Source organism: Trematomus bernacchii, unplaced genomic scaffold, assembly GCF_902827165.1.
Source record: "Trematomus bernacchii unplaced genomic scaffold, fTreBer1.1, whole genome shotgun sequence".
Taxonomy (NCBI): domain Eukaryota; kingdom Metazoa; phylum Chordata; class Actinopteri; order Perciformes; family Nototheniidae; genus Trematomus; species Trematomus bernacchii.
Window position 1 is genome coordinate 9,355,401 of NW_022987342.1, and position 21,986 is coordinate 9,377,386.

At 41.8% G+C, this 21,986-nt stretch overlaps 1 protein-coding gene across 1 annotated transcript in view; it reads left to right on the forward strand.

The window, feature by feature from the left end:
* Window positions 1-3,073: 3,073 nt before the first annotated feature.
* Window positions 3,074-21,986, forward strand: part of zdhhc5a (zinc finger DHHC-type palmitoyltransferase 5a) — a 31,087-nt gene continuing 12,174 nt past the window's right edge. Inside the window, 8 exon segments of the mRNA XM_034128473.1 lie at window positions 3,074-3,603; window positions 6,589-8,414; window positions 15,096-15,217; window positions 15,375-15,532; window positions 17,996-18,168; window positions 18,321-18,423; window positions 18,962-19,053; window positions 19,564-19,690. Of these exon segments, the coding sequence (XP_033984364.1) occupies window positions 8,251-8,414; window positions 15,096-15,217; window positions 15,375-15,532; window positions 17,996-18,168; window positions 18,321-18,423; window positions 18,962-19,053; window positions 19,564-19,690 (939 nt within the window). The 5' untranslated portion in view covers window positions 3,074-3,603; window positions 6,589-8,250.

Below are 21,986 nucleotides of genomic sequence, written 5' to 3' on the forward strand. Positions count from 1 at the left end.
AAGAAATATTTTATAATATATATTTAAAAAGTATTAATTGCGTTATTATGATGCAAAGTGATGGTAAGGGGCTTGGAAAAGCATTATGTTGCTAAGGCTCCCCACACTGTAAGTAAAATCATGATGTGGAGTTGACATGTCACTCCTATCTTTATTACTGATAATAACTGACCCATTGTATTGCCCCACCCTCTGATACTAGGTCAGATGTAACTGTATTTTAATACTGTAAATAGAGTTCTGCTTAATACAACTTTTACATACAGTACACTTGCATTACTGTATCGGTAAATAATGTGCCTTAAAAAAAAATGTTCAACCATACTTTGTCCATGCACATGCCTTCAGACGACCAGCTGACAAGTTCAAGCTCCAGCTTGTTTTTCACCTCAGAGGCAAACAGTGTTACATAAGATTACTGCCATGCCTTTGTTCCCATAGCCTAATATGACCTGCAGCCAAATAACCTGAGACCACCTCAGATGTTGCAGACGGTCTGTTAAAATATATTTACCATTACTTTGTAAGCACTTTTTGAGACGTTTGGTCCGTTTTATATTAATCCTGACAATATCAGAGACTGGAGTCCACATATTCTTCCACCTGGAAACTGTGAAGCAGCTCACTCAGGAGTACGGTCCAGTTTTCAGCTTGGGGGGAGGCAGCGAGAGGATGGTGTGTATTTCAGGAGAGAATATGGTCACAGAGGCTCTTGTTAAAAGTAACAGCTTTGTTGTCCCTAAAATGTCTTTCCTAAATGAAGCAACTTCTTCAGGGCAAAACTAAATCCCTGCATAATGTGTTCAAGATCGATACAGTGCTAATATTATGGCGTCCAGTGATAAACCCATTTGTTAATAATTTGCTAACACATTCCCACAGGCATAGCAAAGGTGTCCTGTGGAAAATAGTAGTAGTTTGTCATCACTAATTTTGCCGAAGGGCAGATATATGTCAACAAATCCGGCCAAAAGTTTAGATTCTTTGACAAATAAAGTTAATCTGAAAGTTCAAGTTTTGATCCTGAATTTTGTCAAATAAAATGATGTATTCAAACAAAAAACAAGTGTATGAAAAGTTGTTTTCAGATTGAATATAATATTGATTCAGTTTTGTAATTCAACATGACTGAGTAAGGGCCTCGGTCTACATATTTTGCCGTCAATGATGATTCCAAGCCCCTCTCAGTTAAGGCCCCCCCACTCAACATTAGGGCCAAAAGTCTGAAAACAAAAACATATGATTTGAAAGTGAGAAAAAAAAAGTTCTGAATCTGAAAGCATAAAATCTGAAACTGAAATATCAAAATACTAATGAAAGTGAAATGTGAAAATAATTAATTTATTCAAAAGAATAACTCAATTATATCAAAAATAATATTCAACCTGAAGAAACTTTTTATACATATATCTTTAGTTTGAATACATCATTGTTTAAAAAAAAAAGTGGAATAAAAAACCGTTGGATTAAATGACATAATAATCAGCCATTGTTTTTTATTTCAATGCTACGAAGGCCCCTTTAGTTTAAGAGCTTTATGGCCAACATGCCAACTGCCAAAGGGCTTCATCTCGTGCACACACACACACACACACACACACACACACACACACACACACACACACACACACACACACACACACACACACACACACACCACACACACACACACACACACACGCACACACACACGCACACACACACACACATATTCCAGGCAGGCCCAATCCAATCTCCTATATGACTTCCTGGTAGGATTCCAGATTTGTTATTACTTATCCAGCCGGGACATTATGTATGATGTTGTGTGTGTGTGTGTGTGTGTGTGTTTGCGTGCGTGTGTGTGTGTGTGTGTGTGTGTGTGTGTGTGTGTGTGTGTTTGCGTGCGTGCATGCGTGTTTGTGTGTGTGTGTGTGTGTGTGTGTGTATGTGTGTGTGTGTGCGAGGTCTCAGTCCATATAATCTTGCACACTGCACAACCCATCAGCCTTATATTTTTTGTGTTTATCCCTTTGTGTTCATTCATGCAGGGGATTCACAAGTTTTAATACCACTTTATACCATCATTGACTGCTGACTCCTCATTACTCTTAACCGGCCAGTACAGTGGGCTTGTTTAGTTTTGAGTGTTTGTAGCTCTGTAGTTTGGCTATCAGAGCTAAAATCTATTGGTGAGCTATAACTGAGTATGCCGGTTGTAGGCCTATTGGTAAATGGACTGTACAGCTCTTTATCAGGTCTGTACGACCCCTCGAAGCGCTTTACATACGAGTCATTCACGCGTTCACACCTCATTCATACAGAGCAGTTCCACTTGCTCTGGGAAGCTAACATTAATACACATTCACCATTCACCATGTTAAGTATCTGGACCAAGGATACATCGACATGTTGACAGCACGGGCTGGGATGGAACCCACAACAGTTGCCTTTTCTTACCAAATAAGTTGTAATTACTCAACATTTTGATGCTGTTTTTTTTAATGCCACTAACAACTATAGATGATAATAAAAAGTAAAGAAAAAACAGGAGGTAGTTACAATCAGTGTGGTACTAAAATATGTTTTCAGTATGGTTACAGGTCAGGTCAGTGACCCGGATTCAGACTTTGCACTACTGTAGTTGTTTTGGAAATTGTGTGTGTGTGTATGTGTGTGTGTTAATAAGAAGCTTGGTAGCCCCTGCTGTCAGTTTAATCTCCCCTTTGTGTTGCTGTGGCCAGACCCATATGGACTCACGCACGCACGCACGCACGCACCCACACACACACACACACACACGCACACACACACACAAGCATACGTTAGTGTGTCAGTGTGCCACCACAGGAGAGGATTAAAACCTCATGTCAGAGACAGTTTATGAGGCAACCATGCTTAGAAACAATAACATATTACCATGGCATTATTATCTATTGCATTCAGTCAACAAGCCTTTGCCGGGTGTTGCTGTGCTGGTGAATTAATTTAATCACGATTAAGTGCAATCATGACGTTTACTGTAAAGGAGGGGCGGGCGTGGCTGGAGAAGCAATAGAAAACAATTTCAGCTTGATTGACACCACATTCGTCCAATCAGTGATGTTTTTATTGGGACAATTCTGTCGTTGGACCCTGGCATTAGAGTTTTGTAGTAACCTTTCTGACAAATATGTCGGCCTCTGGGAATCTCTTGGCCACCAATATTATGGATATATGAGAAGAACACAATTGTTTAGGAACAACTTCCGTGTTGGTGGAGTGGCCTGCAGACAGATGCTAGCTATTTTAAAGAAGTTAAGGAACCAGGCAGCTTGCAGCCCTAACGCTAGCTCACAGTTGTTACCGCAGAGCTAGCTGTGTATTAAATAACATTAGGCATAGTGCGAGGTAGCCACACATTTAAGGTATTAGCTTGACGCTGGGAAAGCTTATTTAGCGCGCACAGCTAGACTCGTTGCGGTACAGCTGGCTGGCACCGCTGAAGGAGTCGTACCGATGTTATGGATGTAACGTTAAGAAGCTGTCTCAATTTATTTTAATCCCAGGAGGAACTAACACCGCCATGACTGACACATCCCATTCACCGTGCCTGGACCCAGAACAGCTGTGAAGCCCTCACAGGTGAGTTGAAGTGTTAGCCTGCTGCTAGCCAGGGCTAACCAGTGTTAGCTGAAGGATAGCTAATGTTCCATGTACAGGTAGCGAATACAGTATACTTAGCCTTACCTTTCACACTTACGGCCTAAACCACGAATCGTATTTAATGTGTTGTAGCTAATATATAGGTATTATGTTATACATCTCGTCTGTATCCTGGTGTTTCATTCCCATCCCCGTGCTTGTTACCGTTAACCCCAGTTATCTCCACCCTCTTTTAATCACAATGGCCTCGCTAACGTTACAGTTATCTTTCTAATATAAACTAGCTCACGTTACAGTTAACATTTAGCTGCATAATTGCAACTTAAATGTGCTTCTCATGCCAGGACTGTAACGTTATTATCATCCGCAATATGTGTCCCCACCCCGGCTTCGAGATCACCCACTCTCCAGTGTGGGTTGGATGTCTTTCTAAGAACACAACGCTATGCCAAATTATTGATGTGAGATTTGCCTGGGTGTTTTGAAGATCGGCAATCAAACCGAGGGGCCGCTGCAAGATTATATACATCCACGCCAATTTCTAGATTTTATCCCACAATATCGAAGAAATGCTTTATAAAATGTCTCGTTAAATTATCACTTGCTAATCCTCATTATCACACTACACATCTGTCAATTACAATTGTCAATGTAGTTTGGCGTGCTGTTTCGTTTTAAAAGTGAATGGCACGTCTTGGCCGGGCTCTATGGTGTCCACTGAGCTGTCAAACCGTGTGAAGCAGTCAGTGCGTGTCACCGCTCAGCTGTGTCGATGGAGCCTCCTCTGCATGCATCTGAGAGGTTAGCAAGCTGAGCGATTCCACTCAAACCAGCTCTGCAAAATGTCCCTTATACGTCAATCTAAAATTGGAGACTTATTGTCTCGAGATAAGGATGTTGGCATCATTTGTCCGATTGGGTTAATCTACCAATGCTCCAACCTCCAACCTCCTGTGCTGCCGAGCCTGCTGCGGGGAGCGCGCACACACACACACACACACACACACACACACACACACACACACACACACACACACACACACACACACACACACACACACACACACACACACACACACACACACACACCCTGGATTTCTGTGTGCATGTGCTGTCAAGCTGGAGGATGCTTTTAGATGTAAGAGGGTGTCTGGGGATGTAATAGCATTAACAGCATTGTAGAATAGTGGTTCTGCCTGATGGTCAGCTTTGAACAGATCACATGTAAATGATTCATAGGTGATTAAAGGCATAACTAACTCAATGCTTAATGAGCTTGATGAAATGCAGCTGTGCATGTTAAGAATTCCTCTACAAAATACATTTTAGAAAATTGAGAGCACTCAATAAGGTTAGTGTGTGAAAAGCAATTGTGCTCTAAATGTCACCATAGGTTCAATACATTATAACTGTATAATAACATTGGAACTCTGCAGTGTGCAACTTACCTTTTTAATTTATTGAAGATACAATGATAGGTTTCTGTAACGCTATAAAGCAGATGTAGCATATCCTTTTTGCACAGTCCAGGATTTGGCATCATGCCACTTGGACGTACCTGGTTCATTTGACAGAGTTAGAAACGTTGATTTCTGCCATGAAATGTCTACATGTCTATATGCATGAACATGTGGCAGCCTGCCAAGTGCATAGATATATTGGGTAACATACAAGAAGCGCTATGCTATCTTGTATTCCTGCTTGTTTGCATGGCAGTGTGCATGTGTGCAATCAGCCCATGTCATCTCAGAATGTGTGGATGCATTGTGCACAAACCTGTCTGTGGCATAATGGTGTTGTTAACTTGTGCTTATGTGCTACCGACTCATTCATCGGAAACATTCCATTTTATAGAACCCTCACTGAAAAGTGGATCATAACATCCACAACGTGATTTTTCTGCAGATGGTCCACAGGTACCGCCCGAATGCAGCCCAACATTAGTGATGCATACCGTAGCATCGGGTATGACTTTATGCTCGTTCCACATGCCCCGTAGCTTATGCACATCTAGCTTTTTTGTTGACAAGAAGAAGACAAAGAAAACAATTGAATGATTGTTTTGGACCGTGGTTGTGTGAAAAGAGTCACAGTCACCATTGCTCACCAACATAATTCCTCTTTAACGGAATACAAAAACAGCAACCTTGCATTAAACTCCTTTAAAACAACGAAACTTCAAGTAGAAGATCAGTATGTGGATAATAGTAATAACATCAAGGAGGTCAGTTAATGCACTGTTATAAAGCAGGTTTTTGATCACATTGTAGGTTAAACTACCTAATGTATAACATATTTGATGTTTAGACTGACAGGCTGAGGTACATGTTGTCTTTTATGACCAACTTCCTGTAATTTGGACTATATAAAAAGGCCAGAATGATGAGATGAGATAATGGGGAGCATCGCTCTTGTTATCTCCGCTCTTCAAACATCCTTAATGCTGATGAATGGGGCCGCAGTAATGGATAAGGAGAAGTAGGACGGGTCCATCTGTCACGCCTGGCCTGAGAAGATGCACTACTTCGCTTATTGATTTAAGGGTGAAAGTCTGGAGTCCATAAAGGGAACAACTGTGTGACTTTCTCTCTCTGCTTGTCTCTGTACCTGCTAACAGCCTTTACTGTTGAAGCTGCTGAGCTGTGCGTGCCCTGTGATGAACCAATGACAGGGAGGCAGGCAGGTAGTAGCTCTGCTGAGCTGTGCGTGCCATGAGGCCGTTTTTAAATGCCAGAGCAGTGATCCTTACTAGTGTTTATTCCTCCGGGTCGTCTTAATCAACCTCTGATAGCTACTGGCTATGAATGATTGTTTTGGAGAGTGGTTGTGTGAAAAGAATCACAGTCACTCTGTCCAAGTAAAACGGAAAAAACCTATAAATGTACCTTTTAAAATATTATACAAAATAAACACAATGATTATTTGAGCTTTACCCAATTTGTGTTCCTCTCATTGCTTCTGTAGGTGCAGCCTCCTGACCAACCACCAGACTGGATTATCTTCACTGGCAGAGACGTGTGGTTGGAGTTGATACTCAATACTGCCACCTCTGTGTTTTATCCACATATAAAGGAATACAAATCGAGGAGGTCACTGATCAGCACTGGATCCTGTGGTTGATGTTGGAAAATTATACATAAAACCTCAAGATACAAAAAGGATTCTCCCTCTTCCATACATAAAAGCCACAGCGTTTTTGTGTGATTGAGTTCATCATCAGGACGTTGTTCCGGTGAGAGTGTATCCTCCAGGGGATTGTTGTGCAAGGGTGTTATCAGAGCCTCAGTGCTCTCCGCTGGGAAAGGAAGCAGAGGGAAGGCCCTGCACGTCCCTGGAGAAGAAGGGAACAGAGCCCGTAGCTGGAAGGCTGACTGTTAGATAACTAACAGGCACGGTCACACTCTAACACAGTGGAGCCAAGAGACCAGTGGGGGGTTTGCGTTTGCTGGCTGATACACTAGATACAACTATTATCTATTCGCAAATAACTCCCAGCGCTCCAAATCCACACTGTATATTAAGTTCATTTCCATGGATACTGATGGATGTTCCTACAGATGTTTTGGAAAGACCACCAATGTCTTCTTATTGTCTTCCGATCCCATCCCCGGAGCTGCTGGCAGGTGAGGTGGTTTGAATCAGCCACCGGCGGGGTTTAGGGATGCCCCGACACAGGAAAACCAGGCTACTCCACTGGCCCCTTTACAGACTGCTGGTTCTAATACGAGTCCTAGACTGAAGGCAAATTATCTCCTTCCCGAAACAGCTTTTTTTTAACAACATTTTCTGGCTTTTAATTTAAGTGAAGGGGAATCTCCAGACATTTTGCTAGCACAGACTTGGCTACAACATTGCCATACACACTCACAACTTATTTAGTTTTGAGCTTTCCTCTCCATTATTTCCTTCTTTCAGCCTTATTTGCTCCATCTTTTCTCCTACTCAGACATGCCTACCTCTGCCATCTCTTGCACCTCACCAGACTCCATTCACAGAACAATCACATGAAGCTGGAGGAGTTCACATCAGGTGCAAGTTCATCCGTTTAGCTGTAACGTTTCTCTGTCAAGTTTTTACTGGCACCAATTGAGTTTTAATATCTTGTTAACAAACCTCTTTTTTTTATTGCACCATCATCATGTTTTTAATCGAGCCTTTATTCACATTGCAAAACCTCAAGCAATGTCCTCTCTTAAAATGATACTACTCTATTGGAAACAGACCCAGAGGAATGATCACATACAATTCGCTTGTGTTTGTAATTGAATGACATGTTTGGAAGAACAGAGCTGTGAGGACCCCTCCTCCTCTACAATTAGTGGCTTCTTTTTTCATCCTGCTTTTTCACCGGTTTCCTGGCTTTCAGGAAAACAAGGCTCATAGTGACTTGTAAGCTTCTTTTAATCTCACACACACAGTAGATCACGATTGACCACGTTAAAGAGGAAGCCCTCTTTAATTATCCCTCCTTTTCTTTTCTATTGTCCTATTAAGTTTTATTTTTTTGCCAATCCATCATCTCTACCCCCTACAAATCTACTCGTTACAGAGACATTTATCTCTGAGTGAAAAATTCTTAACCATAGCGGTTGCTGGAAAGATAAAACCTGCTACATAAAGGACGGGATGCCAGGTATCGGCAGTAAGAGTGGAGGGCGGGGTCCGTCCTCGTCCCCCCTCCCTCACACCGTGATCCCGGCCAGCAGACCCCTGAGACCCTCCCGCTATGTCCCGGTGTCTGCAGCCACTTTCTTCCTGGTTGGCTCCACCACGCTCTTCTTCTGCTTCACGTAAGTGCCAACAGTGCATGGTCTCACACACAAGCCGTTTAAAGGTGAACTGACTCTTTCATCAAATAATGCATGAGAAAAGTAATGATAGAGAGCAGGGCCTCGTTGTTTGTACATGTCCCGGCAGCGTCTGTCGTTTTTTCAACCCAGTTGAGATATAACCAAACCCACTTGAGGAAAGCATCGATGCAGCGTCAGAGCGCCACACACAGCGTTTTCCTCCCACTAAATATGAATTTGACAGCTACAGACGATTCATAGAGCATCATTTTCAAAGTCAATTGTTGAAAATAGCGCTTTTTGAATATGCATCGCTGAGTAAATGTTAATTAATATTTTAATATTAATTCAACATAGTTTTAAGAATAATAAACGTTCAAACAAACTAGTCTTTGTGTTCTGATAAACAGCCTATATCGTTTTTATTTGTTTTATGTTCTATTACTTCAGCATTGTTAACATAGGGACGTTCTCTTCGTACATCCATGAGAAAGTCGACAAAAGCTATGTGAATGTGGAAGTGGGCATGATTAAATCTCCACTGGGTTGGAAAAACAATACACCTACACGTTTGGTGTTTTGATGCTCTGGCGGTGCCCCCCCCCCCGGAGGCTTCTGCTCAGCTGTTAGGTTTGAACCCCCCAGTGGTTTTATCAGAGCACACGAGCAACGTCGGCTCTGGCTACGGCTTGGTTTGTCACCATGCCCAGGTTGAGATGTAGCGCTTGGTGCCTCAGGTGATCTGTGTCAGCATGTTTAGGTTACTTTACCCCCAGGAAGTGCACCAGACGTGGAAGCACATTTTCGTTGAGGCCAAACAGCCGTACTACAACTTCCGTGTCAGTCCGTGGCGTTACTGGGCCCAAAAATAATTGTTCCCATTGACTTACATTGAGAAAGAGATGTCAATTGCAATTGTATAATGCAGGAATTCCGTACAGCGAGTGAAATAGGTCATGTGACTTAATTGCAATATCCTCTTGAATTGTAATACCATTTGCAACATTTGTGTCGTTATCTTTTTTTATTGATCAAATCAATTTGTCTATGTTTTTTAAGGTATCTCTATTATTATTGTATAAACAACATTTTCAAAAAGGTTTGACATAAATGCAGTGTCGCAATACCAAACTTGAAAAATCAAATACCTTCCCAAAGAACAGAGGATTGAATGCCCTGATGGTACAGAGTGATGTGAGAGTCGCCCTGAACTAAAGGTTCCTCCCAATGTCCCTCCTCGACTCCTCTCTCCTCTGTGACTTGAACCGGAAATCGATCAAAGACGACGCCAATGTTGAAAGGACGTCGCAATCGGCTGAGAGAGAGCGCAGAGAGAAAGAGAGCGAGAGAGAGAAGAGCGAGAGAGAGAGAGCGAGAGAAGAGAGAGCGTAGAGAGAGAGCGGAAGAGAGAGAGCGAGAGAGTAGAGAGAGTCGAGAGAGAGAGCGAGGAGAGGATAGAGAGGAGCCGAGAGGCGAGAGGCGGAGAGAGAGAGAGCGAGAGAGAGAGAGCGAGAGCGAGAGAGCTGGAGCTGAGGAGAGCGAGAGAGCGAGAGAGAAGAGTAGAGAGATAAGAGAGGAGAGAGAGAGAGAGAGAGAGAGAGGAGAAGAGAGAGAGAGAGAGACACAGAGAGAGAGAGAGAGATCTGTAGAGATAGAGAGAGAGGATAGAGAGAGAGAAGAGAAGAGAGATAGAGATAGAGAGTCATCGTCCTAGCGACGTCGTCCGCTCTCTGCGAGCTCATCTCTCTCGATAGATAGATCGCTCTCGATCTTCTCTCTCTCTGCTCTGCTCTCTGCGCTCTCTCTCTTCTGCTCTCTCGTCTTCTCTCTCTCGCTCTCTATCTCTCTTCTCTCGTCTTCTCTTGCATCTACGTCTCTCTCTCTATCGTCTCTCGTCTCCTCTCGCTCTCTCTCCTCTCTCTCTCTCTCTCTCCTCCTCTCTCTCTCTCGTCTCTCTCTACTCTCTGCTCATCTCTCTCTCTCGTCCGTCTCCTGCTCTGCTCTTCTAGGCATGTCTCTTCTCTAGATCTGACTCTGGGAATCGTGCATCAAAGCTCCGCCCCCAGCCGCCTGCTCGCTGTTCTGACTGTTTAAGGAGGATCAGTCATTAAATGTTTTAAGTGCTTCAATAATAGTAAAATATATAAATCTCTTAAACGAATGAGGAGATCCTACTCTATAAAAACATTAAAGTGTGTGAAATATACTTACAAATTCCATAATAATGTTTTGATTATAAAATAATAACTTGCAGTTCTTACTTTTGGTTTTTGATGCATGTGTGGATAAAACCCACAGAACGTCAAACATTAAGGATATATAAAAAATACGGGTAGCATACCTAACTAATCTTTTAGTGATTTGTGTCTCTCTATGTAGGAGAAATTAAATAACATCCAATACAAAAGTTCATCTGAAACAAGCTCAAATATCATAATGATATTAATTAATCCATCAATTATTGTTATGATTATAATTATAACTTAAAGGGGACCTATCATGCAAAATGCACTTTTTGATGTCTTTTATACATAAATATGTGTCCTCTGTGTGTCGGGGAACTCACGCAGCGTCAGAAAACATACCACTGTCTCTGCCACCTCCCTCCATGCCTGGCTCCTCCGGTTTATATCCCGGTAGGTCTGGTCATAAAGCACCGGGTGATTGATTCGCTACCGCTAATTTCTCCTCCATTTTTTGGAATATGAGGAAATGACCTGCGGTCTGGCTCTCCCAGCATACACGCAGTTTGATTGGCTAGAGCTTGAACTGCCAGATTTGCGTACACGGGATTTGATTGGCTGCCGCTTCCTCCTCAGCTTCAAAAGTTGAACATTGTTCAACTTTGGATCTTGAAAATCCTGAGAATCTCCGCTCGCCTGCCCACAATGCATTTCGGCGAAAGCGAAAAAAAGTGACGTCACCCCATTCAAAGTGAATGGGCAGAAGCGTTTCAAGATTTTTTTAACGCTGCCGTGGAGACGGCCCGTAACAGGGCTGCAAAAGAGGGGTATGAGCAGTATGAGGCATGGCTACAATGGGTGATCTGTTTGGTATTTTAAGCAAAAAACTTCACAGACATGTTTTGTAATATATGTTTCCAATATAGCATAATAGGTCCACTTTAAATTACATTTTATACCTGGAAAAACAAATACAGGACCGAAAATAATATATTGAAATCTATAATAAAAGAGGGATGGAAGAGATGGACGAAATTATTTAAATGTGAAATTAAATCCCAGGTTTGAAGGGATTTATGTGGAGTGAAGTCCAGTGACGGGTGATCAAACTGCGCGCACCAGAAGTAAAGGGCGTTGTTTATGGTGACGCTGTAGTGAACGAGGACATCCCAACTCATACCTGAGGACTCCTCTGTCCTCGCGTCTTACACTCTCGTCTTACAGGGGCGGAGCTAAGACGCAAGGAAGAGACGTGAGGGAAAGGAGGAGGCGAGATAATCAATTGGGATGAACCTTAAGTCTCTGTGTGTTGTGATCTGTTTACGTAGCCTGCTAGTGAATAGAAGTGAGAACCTTGTAAAGCGAACTCCGGCACGGATTCTCTACCTGAAATTGGCTCTGAATCATGTTTTTGGAACCTTAAATTGAAAAAGCCATAAATACATACGATAAAACCCACTGTAACATTTATCAGCATTGGTAGAATATATTGGATTTATGTTGATCCTGTAGACAAAAACAAACACCCACACAAAGTGCTTATTTTGCTCCATGTCTGGTGGATATGCAGCGGAACAAGTTGTAAAACCCAAACGACATATTATATTGTATTATACTAAATTGACATTAAATAGTGACCCATCGGGCTTGTTCAGCTGGATCACTTTTGAAGTTTAACTTCAATTGTGATATAGGTCATTGAGAAATCTTGAATATGTGTTAATATATTAATCTCTTTTCAATGTGTTCATTAAAGATTAAACCTCAATACATGAATAGGTTGGTTTAATTTGTCCAGTGTTGGATACTAAAAGAAGAACAACTGTACTTAACTATCAGACTAATGGCACCAGGAAACATAGTATTTTAAACCAAGACAGGTTGATGTATTTGCCACTAAAACACTATAATGTATGCAATGTTGCATTTCTATACCCTTGGATTGAAACCTGTACTCCTTTCATAAAATACACCTTTAGTAGAAAAAAATCAAACCAACCAAACAATCATGCTGATCATGGTTTGACCTTTGATACAATATAATATTGTCATCCAAGATCAAATCCAGCTGTGTTGGAAGAACAAACGGATAGTTAGATAACATTAATAGTTTTTTAAGAGGAGCATGTTTTACCTGCATCAATACATTGGCTACAGGGAATGAGGAGAAATGGAGAAGTGAAACGTCCCCAAGTGTTCCTGGCCAGATTTGAACCAGGGAAAGTGCACTTCATGGCTACTCCTGAACCTCTAGGACAGGGGTGTCAAACTCAATTTCATCGCGGGCCACATCAGCATTATGGTTGCCCTCAAAGGGCCGGTTGTAATTTTAACACTATATAAATATACATATATAAATATCAAAATAATGTTTTATACTGTATAACAATATTGCCTCTGCATTGGAGTATTATTGGTTTTGGCAATAACTACGTCTGAAAGCACATGGTTGTGCATTAATGTATTGTGCACGTAGACACAAAAATACTGTATGTGGGCTCAGACTAACATTTCACTCTCTTACTGTTACATAAATCCCATGAATTTATGAAATTTAGTTAGCCTCATCATATCTTATCAAAAAGAGATACAATGTTTGTGAAATCTATTTTTTGTGAATAATAAAGTATTTTTCTTTTGTATATCAAGCATTATTTAAGTAGGCTATATTTCATTTGAATTCAGCAATAATATTTGAATAGTCTGAAAGCCAAGACTTTGAGAACCCCCTGTCCCAGATCCTGCTGTGTTACTATCACCTGTCACTCACTATTTCAGTAAGCAGTGAGTGGGGGGGGGGGGGGGCGGCGGCGTGTTGAGGAGGAACAGAGTGAGAGGGGACAGGGATCGCGGAAGTTTTCCTCCTTCCTTTACAAACTTTACACAAGTATTTATCGTCTGAATATAGCAAAAAGACGTTCATACTCTGCAAGCCAAGACCTCATATATTGTAATCAACCAGAAACCGGAAATAACCGTAACGCGAGTTTTTCTAAAACATAATAAATCCATGTGTGTCTCTGAGCCGCAGCAACACCGACTGATTCTTAAAGAGCGGGTCATTCTGTCTGTTTGTTCTGGGACTGGAGTTGCTTGTCTCGGTTGCTGAAGCAGACTTTGCTCCGTGTTTGGTGTCTCTGTGCCGCTGTAAATTATGTTCCTTCAACTCTGTGTCACTCACAGTCACACACTGGTCACTCACCGCCTCAAGAGTGCCGCTGCTGATAGGAAGTCGCTTCAGTGCGCACGTCACAAAACGAAATGCATTTTGGGACATGCAGTTTATGGGCAACGTGCTTAAACGGCATGTAACCGTATAATAAACTGTTTATATTCTTTGCGAGCTCTCGCGGGCCACATAAAATGACGTGGCGGGCCACATTTGGCCCGCGGGCCTTGAGTTTGACACGTCTGCTCTAGGATATCTTTTTAACTAGCCAACAGAAGAGATTTATAACTAGCTGAGCAGCAGAACATTATATTATAACCAGGGTGAGAGTTAAAGTCTCCTGAGTGGGTCAGATACAGCCTGTCAACAAAGAGTAGGAGGTAGGGGATATAGCTGTAGTTTAGGAGTTTGGGGATTGAATGAGAATAACAAAAAAACACAAAAAAGTGTGCATGGTTGCGTGTGTTTCAGTGTGCATGTGGTTCAAATGTGAGAAAGTCAGATTGTGAGTAAGTGTGCTTTTGTGCCCGTCTGTCTGTGTGTGTTTGAGTGCATATTTGAGAAAATCTAATCTGTGTGTGTGTGGCCCTTCAGCTTTAGATTAGCGAGGAGAAAATAGGCCAACATCTGTCACTCTGACAAAAGCCCGTGATCCAGTCCCTCTCTGCAGTCTCACTAGTAAATTAATAGTAATCTGAAAAGTGAGGGAATAACAAAAAACCCTAGGGACCCTCCGGCGTGGGATCACTCTGTCAATGAACCCTTCCCCACTTGAAACGTGCTCGGACCACGTCTATTTTAGACCGTGACCATTTATCTTGATCTAAACTTCACACCAATGACCCAGAAAGTACGCCGGGCATTGACCACATTTTTATAGTACCAAACATTGGTACTTCAACTTTTTTGTCAGACACGTGACTGACAAAAGTACTTTTTCCCATTGACTTACATTGGGAGAAATATGTCTGTAAATCAGCGTATCATTTATTTTGAGGTAAATGAACAATACAGTCTGAAAAACACTTGTAAAGTTGTGTATCTGTATCTTGCACATCAGTTGAGCAATCGCTTTGACAAACTCTCCCGACACAGAATGGCAGAATTATAAACACCTGACAAAGTTCTGAAACCTCCGCTGAGGTACTTCCTGCTATAGTAGGAGTCTCCAAGAGCACATTTTGCTATGATGACACACACTGTCAAGCTGAAAAGGACACTAGCATTGCAGCCGTTAATAACTATTAGTCCGTAAAACAAGTGTCAGCGCAGCTTGTCATTCTGGAAACACAGCCTCACTTTCAAATGTAACCTTATTATGTGTTTCAGGTGTCCGTGGCTCTCAGAGCGGTTCTCTGTGGCTGTGCCAATCTACAATGGAGTCGTCTTCCTGTTTGTTTTGGCTAACTTCTGTATGGCCACATTCATGGACCCTGGCATCTTCCCGAGAGGTGAGAGCACGGACAGTTTAATGTACTGTATGTGTGTGGTGTTGATCCTGGCTTCATTTGCAGAGTGTTTATCTTTCTTGCTCATCTACGCATCCCTGTTAAAGCCTTTTTAATCGTAGGGTTGTGTTAGTGACGTGTTCTTTTCCCGTCCCTGCAGCCGAGGAGGACGAGGACAAGGAGGACGATTTCCGTGCCCCCCTCTACAAGACTGTGGAGATCAGAGGGATCCAGGTCAGGATGAAGTGGTGTTCAACCTGCCGCTTCTACAGGCCGCCACGCTGCTCCCACTGCTCCGTCTGTGACAACTGTGTGGAGGTGATCTTACACTCACGCATTCATTTCACAAATACATCAAATGCATACATTCACGGCACCTGTCGTCTGTTTACCCTGTAAAAACATTTTTATTAAAACTTAACCTGTTTTTATTTGTTAAGTTCATTAAAGTATGCCATCATCCGTAGTAGGAGCTCAACTCTATCAAGTGCTTAACCCTTAAATGGTTTCTGTATCCTAGGGACAGGCTGTGCCAATGTCTAAAATGGGTGTTATATGGGTGTCATATTGGCAAACGCTCCCACCAGTCTCCTGGAAACACTTGCAACAAGCATGCCTAAACACATTTTTGAAGTTATCAGCAACAACGGTGGGGCTACTCACTACTGAGTTCTTTTATGACACTTTAAGTTCTGTTTTTTTTGGGCGATCGTCTTAAACTTTTGATCGGCTGATGAACAGCTTGTTTGAGTTTAAATGCTGTTTACAAAAATTGGCCTACTCTCTGTTTTTGGTCTCTTGCTCTCGTTTCTTCTTTTTGCATGTTGAAGCTCTACGAACAACCTCGTTACGAAACCAGTGCGAAATGGGAATTCTTGTAATTCTTTCCCTGGTCTTCAGATTTTGTTCAGGATTGTTTTCTACTGCCCCCCCAGGGTCAGCTGTAATCAGCTACAGCTCCCCCTCAGCCCTCTAAAGCAGTGGTTCTCAACTGGTCAGGCCTCGGGACCCACTTTTTCTTTTGTCAATAAATCGCAACCCGAAATTTTGAACCACTCAAATCTATTCAACAAAAAATCGTGCTGTAATATATATATACGCTTTTCAGCATATAATATTAATTAAAGTGAAGTACAGTGCATATATCCCTTATATCCCTTCACAGAACTAAAGTATGCTTTTAAATAAGGTTTAATGAGATGATGGAATCAAAGCTGAACTAACATAAAAAGGCACACATGCTGAAAACCCAACCCCAGAAGGGGGTCTGTGGGGATTCTCCCCCAGGAGATTTTTAGAAATACTAACATATAAACTACTCATTCTGGTACACTCTAAGAAGAAAATAAATAAATCTATGACTACCCGACATATCAATAATATTTGATGCCATTGTTTGTTTTTCACTTAGTTCTGACAGCTGAACTTGCTGCTCCTCACAGAGAGAAGAGCAAAGAGGAGAGAGTCTGTGTGACTTACTTTAAATTGTGGGTAAGGGTAGATAGCTCCCATTGTTCTGTGACCTGTCAATCATCAAACCGGGGGTCATATTTAATTATGTGTTCATTTTTATCTGAAGTTGTACCCATGGATGTATAAAGAGTAGTTCTACCGCAAAGTGGGGACTTCTGGCAACCATCTTGATTCTGATTGGCCAGAAGACTCGAAAAAACATCAGCAAAGATGTTTTATTGAGAAGATGATCACTACGTGACAGAAGTTTTCAAAACCGTTTATGGTCTCCGGTACTTCCAGTCCAATGCTTACTGCATGCACAGCGTTAGAAAATCGGGCCTTCAAAATAAAAGTTTTCCCCCCAAAACTCACATCTGCGACCCACTCGAAACGGGTCCGCGACCCAAAAGTGGGTCGCGACCCACCAGTTGAGAACCACTGTCTTAATGTATGCTATTAAACTTGCGAATACATAATACGATTTGCCTTATCTTGTCCTGGTGATATCTGGTGGATTAGGGCTGGGTAACGTTCACATTTCATACTGGTCCCCAGAATTTGGTACGGTACCTTACTCTCTCTGTATTATCAAAAAGTAATAGCCAGTTGTAAAAAAAAACAACCACTTAATTTAAAAGTTATTAAGAACATTTTGTTATTTTATTTAGAATGTTTTACACACCACATGGAAATAAAACCCCTCCCTTACCCCTGAGCCTGTCACTCTGTCAGACGGGCATAACATCGTCAGAGAATGAAGCCGTGTTCTGGAGAAAGCAGATATGAGAAGAGCCGCCCCGAACAGCTTTCCATTTTGCTTCACAAATATTGCAGGGAGAATTTTCCAAATCCAGATTTGGAAAGTGTAAGTTCTCTCTTTGTGGTGCGGCTAGACTGCAGCTCATATTTTCTCATCCAGATGCGCTCTCAGGTACCAACATTTAGCACAGATTGATTCAACGTGACGTGGTACTTGGCAGTGCCGACTGCATTTGGTGTTTACCGTTAAAAGTACTGTCTTTGGTACCAAAGCCTATGAGTGTTGCCGGAAATTATTTGTATTGCTGTGAAAATATCTCCTTCACTGTATTTATGCGCCATAGACTTGAACACATAGGGTTATTATATTCTCCCAACACTCGTTTTTACTGAGTCGAGCATGAACACATCAATATATTTTATATATATATATAATAATAATATATAATATATTTTTTTATATATTATATATATTTTGAATAGTATTTCAATGCAATCTTAACGTAATTCAGTGCACAGAGATACAGTACAATATTCTTCTTCTTTCTTTTAACCCTTCTTTTGTAGGACTTCGACCACCACTGTCCGTGGGTGAACAACTGCATCGGCAGGAGGAACTACCGCTACTTCTTCCTCTTCCTCCTCTCTCTGACGGTGCACATCATGGCCGTGTTTGGCTTCGGCATGCTCTTCATCCTCTACCATCGGCAGAATATTGACCGCCTGCACGCCATCGTCACGTATCCTTTTAGGATCTGTTTTTTGTCGTTTTTCCTTTTTAGGGATGGCAAACCAGTTTAAACATATTCTGGACAACCAGTTTCGATAGCACCATGAAATCAAAACATTTATCTTGTCTCTTAAGGTTTTTCCTTAACCCCCGTGCTCTCAGGCTGGCTGTAATGTGTGTTGCAGGCCTGTTCTTCATCCCTGTGGCTGGTCTCACTGGCTTCCACATAGTGCTTGTGGCCAGAGGCAGGACTACTAATGAACAGGTGGGAACTTCAGTAACAATTCGTAGTCCCAGAAATCCTGTAGTTAATATTTGTTAGCCACAGATAGCTGGGTACATTTTTGCTCTCTGTAAATAATAACAAGAGTACAATCTAGACCAGCACTAAATGAAAAGTGTCCGTTTGTGATATATGACTACAATAGAATAGGAAAATGCAGAGAATGGCATGTCTGTTTAAGGTGTAGAAACAAAGTGGCTACAGCTGCTTTGGAAAGATGTGAAACCAGGGAAAAAAACAATATTACAGTTTGACATTATGAGCTATTTTCCCTTTTCCACACAGTTTTAGTTCAGGTGATAATCCTACTTGGTACATAGATGTTCTCTAGGTATATATATTTAAGCCCCACATGCTTTGTTATCAGAATATGTGACATTATTCAGAACATATTGAATATAAGTGGTCATGCCCATACTGTATTCATTTATTTGAGTGGGGACATGTTCAATAACCTTTCATACTTTATCCATCCTCCCTCTCATCTTTTGATATCTCTGGTGTCCCTCCCTTTCTTCAGGTGACGGGGAAGTTCAGAGGAGGTGTTAACCCTTTCACCAATGGCTGTTGGAAGAATGTCTCTCATGTCCTCTGCAGCTCACAGGCACCCAGGTGCATATTCTTCCTTTTTCTTTTTTTGTAGCCTACATGCTCATATAGTTTAGGTATACAACAGTAAATGCACTACAGTAGATATGACGGGCGTTTGCTAACTTTCCTGTTGTGCCGATTCTGTCTGGAGAGACTTTACTACCAGCAGGTGGATATCCCTTAAAAAGAGCCATAACCGTGCTCGTCATAGGTGCGCTTCGGCGAAAATACTACATCCCTGACAGCGCTTGCCGCTCCACGGTTATGCAGGCTTGAATTTCTAAAGAACAAAATGCAATAAAATATGTATACATTCCTTGATGATGTCATTCTTTATCAATTGTTTTCAAGCTTAATAATAACCACAGTTAATATGTAACCAGATAACTTCCAATTTGTCACGTTGACCGGTAAGATTCTTTTTCTAACAGAAACTCTGGTGAGTATATCACTGCATTTAGAAGAAATCTTGTGACAGAAGTGCATGTGTGCAGTGGTTGGTCTTCATGGTGTGGTCTGTGCTCTCTGCAGGTATCTGGGCAGGAAGAAGTGTGTGCAGAGTGTGTGTGTGCAGCCTCCCTTCCTGCGGCCGCAGCTGACAGAGGCCCAGCTGGCTGCAAAGATCCTGGACAACGGCATCCAGGGGGATCTGCACCGGGTAAGATCAGCAGGACGGAGCGGCGGTACAAAAACAAATAGAGTTGCTTTGGCCTTTTGGTAAGCACACGTTCGGTAACTCAGATTGCACTTGGTTAGTCTACTTATAGGCAGGTCCAGGTGGCAGCAGGAGGTTTAGAAGCTGTTTGAAATTAAAAAAATATATTGATGGGCTTGATTGCCAAATGAAATATTCCCACAGGGATAGATATGTATTATAATATATGTAGTACAGGTAAAAAAATGATTTCAGAGTGAAGCAGAAAGAAGCGGTTATTTCCAGGTGGTCAAGCATACTCTGGCAGTAGCCACAGTTTAAAAAGACAGATCAAAGTAAGGCTGGGTCTGATGGTAAATCACCAATCTACCTGGCTAGTTTTTGTCATTTTTAGTAGTTAAGTAATAGCAATACACTTTTCAAGTGTGTTGTAAGAGACTGATTATTCAGTGGAAGCCTCAAGTTGCGTGGACATTTTGATAAATGCATTTTGAAAACTGCAACCGTTAAAATTGAAGTTTTTATAATGTCAATATGAATGTGAAGCCGCATTACCTGGTCAGGGAGATCAAAGATTCAGATTCACTTTCAATGTTATTCATACAGAGAATGTTCTGTGGAAAGTTGATTAAAAATTGCAGATAGATGCATAGATGGAAAAAAATGAAAGGAGATTTAGTTTTCCCCAGTATAATATTGTTTTGATAATCAACCCCTTTAACATTTGTATTCATAGTACAATGTAGTTTTCATAACCCTCCCCCCTTTAATGCTGGAGACAGGTTGAACATTGACATTGAGCTAGTAGTGAACAAAACATTCAGTCACTTTTCCTCATCTGCAAAACGTACAGAAGAATTGAAAGCAGTGTTCACCTTTGTGCAGTGCTTGAATTGGCAATATCCTAATGCTGGTGGTTTTGTCTCTTTACTGTATATTTTAGAAAGGCTCATTGTACTTAAACAAAATGACTCAGGGTGCATCTGAGATTAGAGGGGGTGCAATGGTAAAGTATGGGCTCAGAACAGTCTCATAATACACACATGCACACAGAAGGATTCACACTTGTATTTCCGGATCCACACTTGTGTTTTTCAATGCACACACAAATGTGTTCCGTTTCATATACATGTAAATAAAATCCAAATACAGAAAAAAGTTTTACATATGTATTTTTGATCCTCACATATTTGTTTTCCGTTTAAATCCGCTGAACCTGCAAACACAACCCGCTTTCTGTGCATGGATCGCTCTGCATTCGTGTGTGGGTTTTTTGAGACTCCCCTGACGGTCACCCGATTCGTACTTGTAATTTGTTCTATCTATTGCCAATCAGATGTCTCCTTCGTTCTAAGCCAATCACATGAGCGCGTCCCCACGAGGGTATGATTTATTGTGTTCATGACACTTCATATACGCATTTTGCGCTGTCCGGAGCAGGGTTTCCGCGGACAGATTTAATTTTACCGGACACATTTGAAACTTACCGGTCATGTTTCAATAATAATAATAAGAAGAAGAAGAATTGTGTAGCAGAGTTTCCGTTAGCAGGTAATTACCGGACTATGACCGGATATGGCTAATAACACGGGAGTAAGGATCCTCTCTTTTCCTCTCTCCCTCCCTCTCTCCTGACAGCCCGTCAGTTTCTCATGCAGCTCGCTAAAACTTCACTCGCGTTTATGTCCATATCGATCAGATCCAGCTCTCCTGATCGGCCTTTATAGAGAGCACCGATCAAACTATTAAGAGTGAATATCGGGCTCCCCCCGTTGACAGTTCACTGTCTAGCACTGGCTTCGTAGTGCACTGATCGATTAGGCTAAGCTAACCTGTAGCTGCTCCCTCCACACTCACAACAACTTCATACAGACATAAATAAAGCAGCTGTATTCGCCATACAGGAAACACACGTTTTTATGTACACAAGCATTCATTAATGGTTCGGAAAGTGGCACTGTACCTTAATAATATAAAGGCTTGTATTTGCGTGCATTTCCTGCTCGGAAAGTGGCAATGTACTGAGACTGGAAGTGTCCTGAGATTAGCGCCTGCAGGCAGGCTCCATGGACCTGTCAGCTCCGGACAGCGCAAAATGCGTACATGAAGCGCTACGTCATGAACGCAATAAATCTACCCTCGTGGGGGACGCGCTCATGTGATTGGCTTAGAATTGAGGAGACATCTGATTGGCTATAGATAGAACAAATTACAAGTACGAATCGGGTGACCGTCAGGGGAGTCTCAAAAAACCCACACACGAATGCAGAGCGATCCATGCACAGAAAGCGGGTTGTGT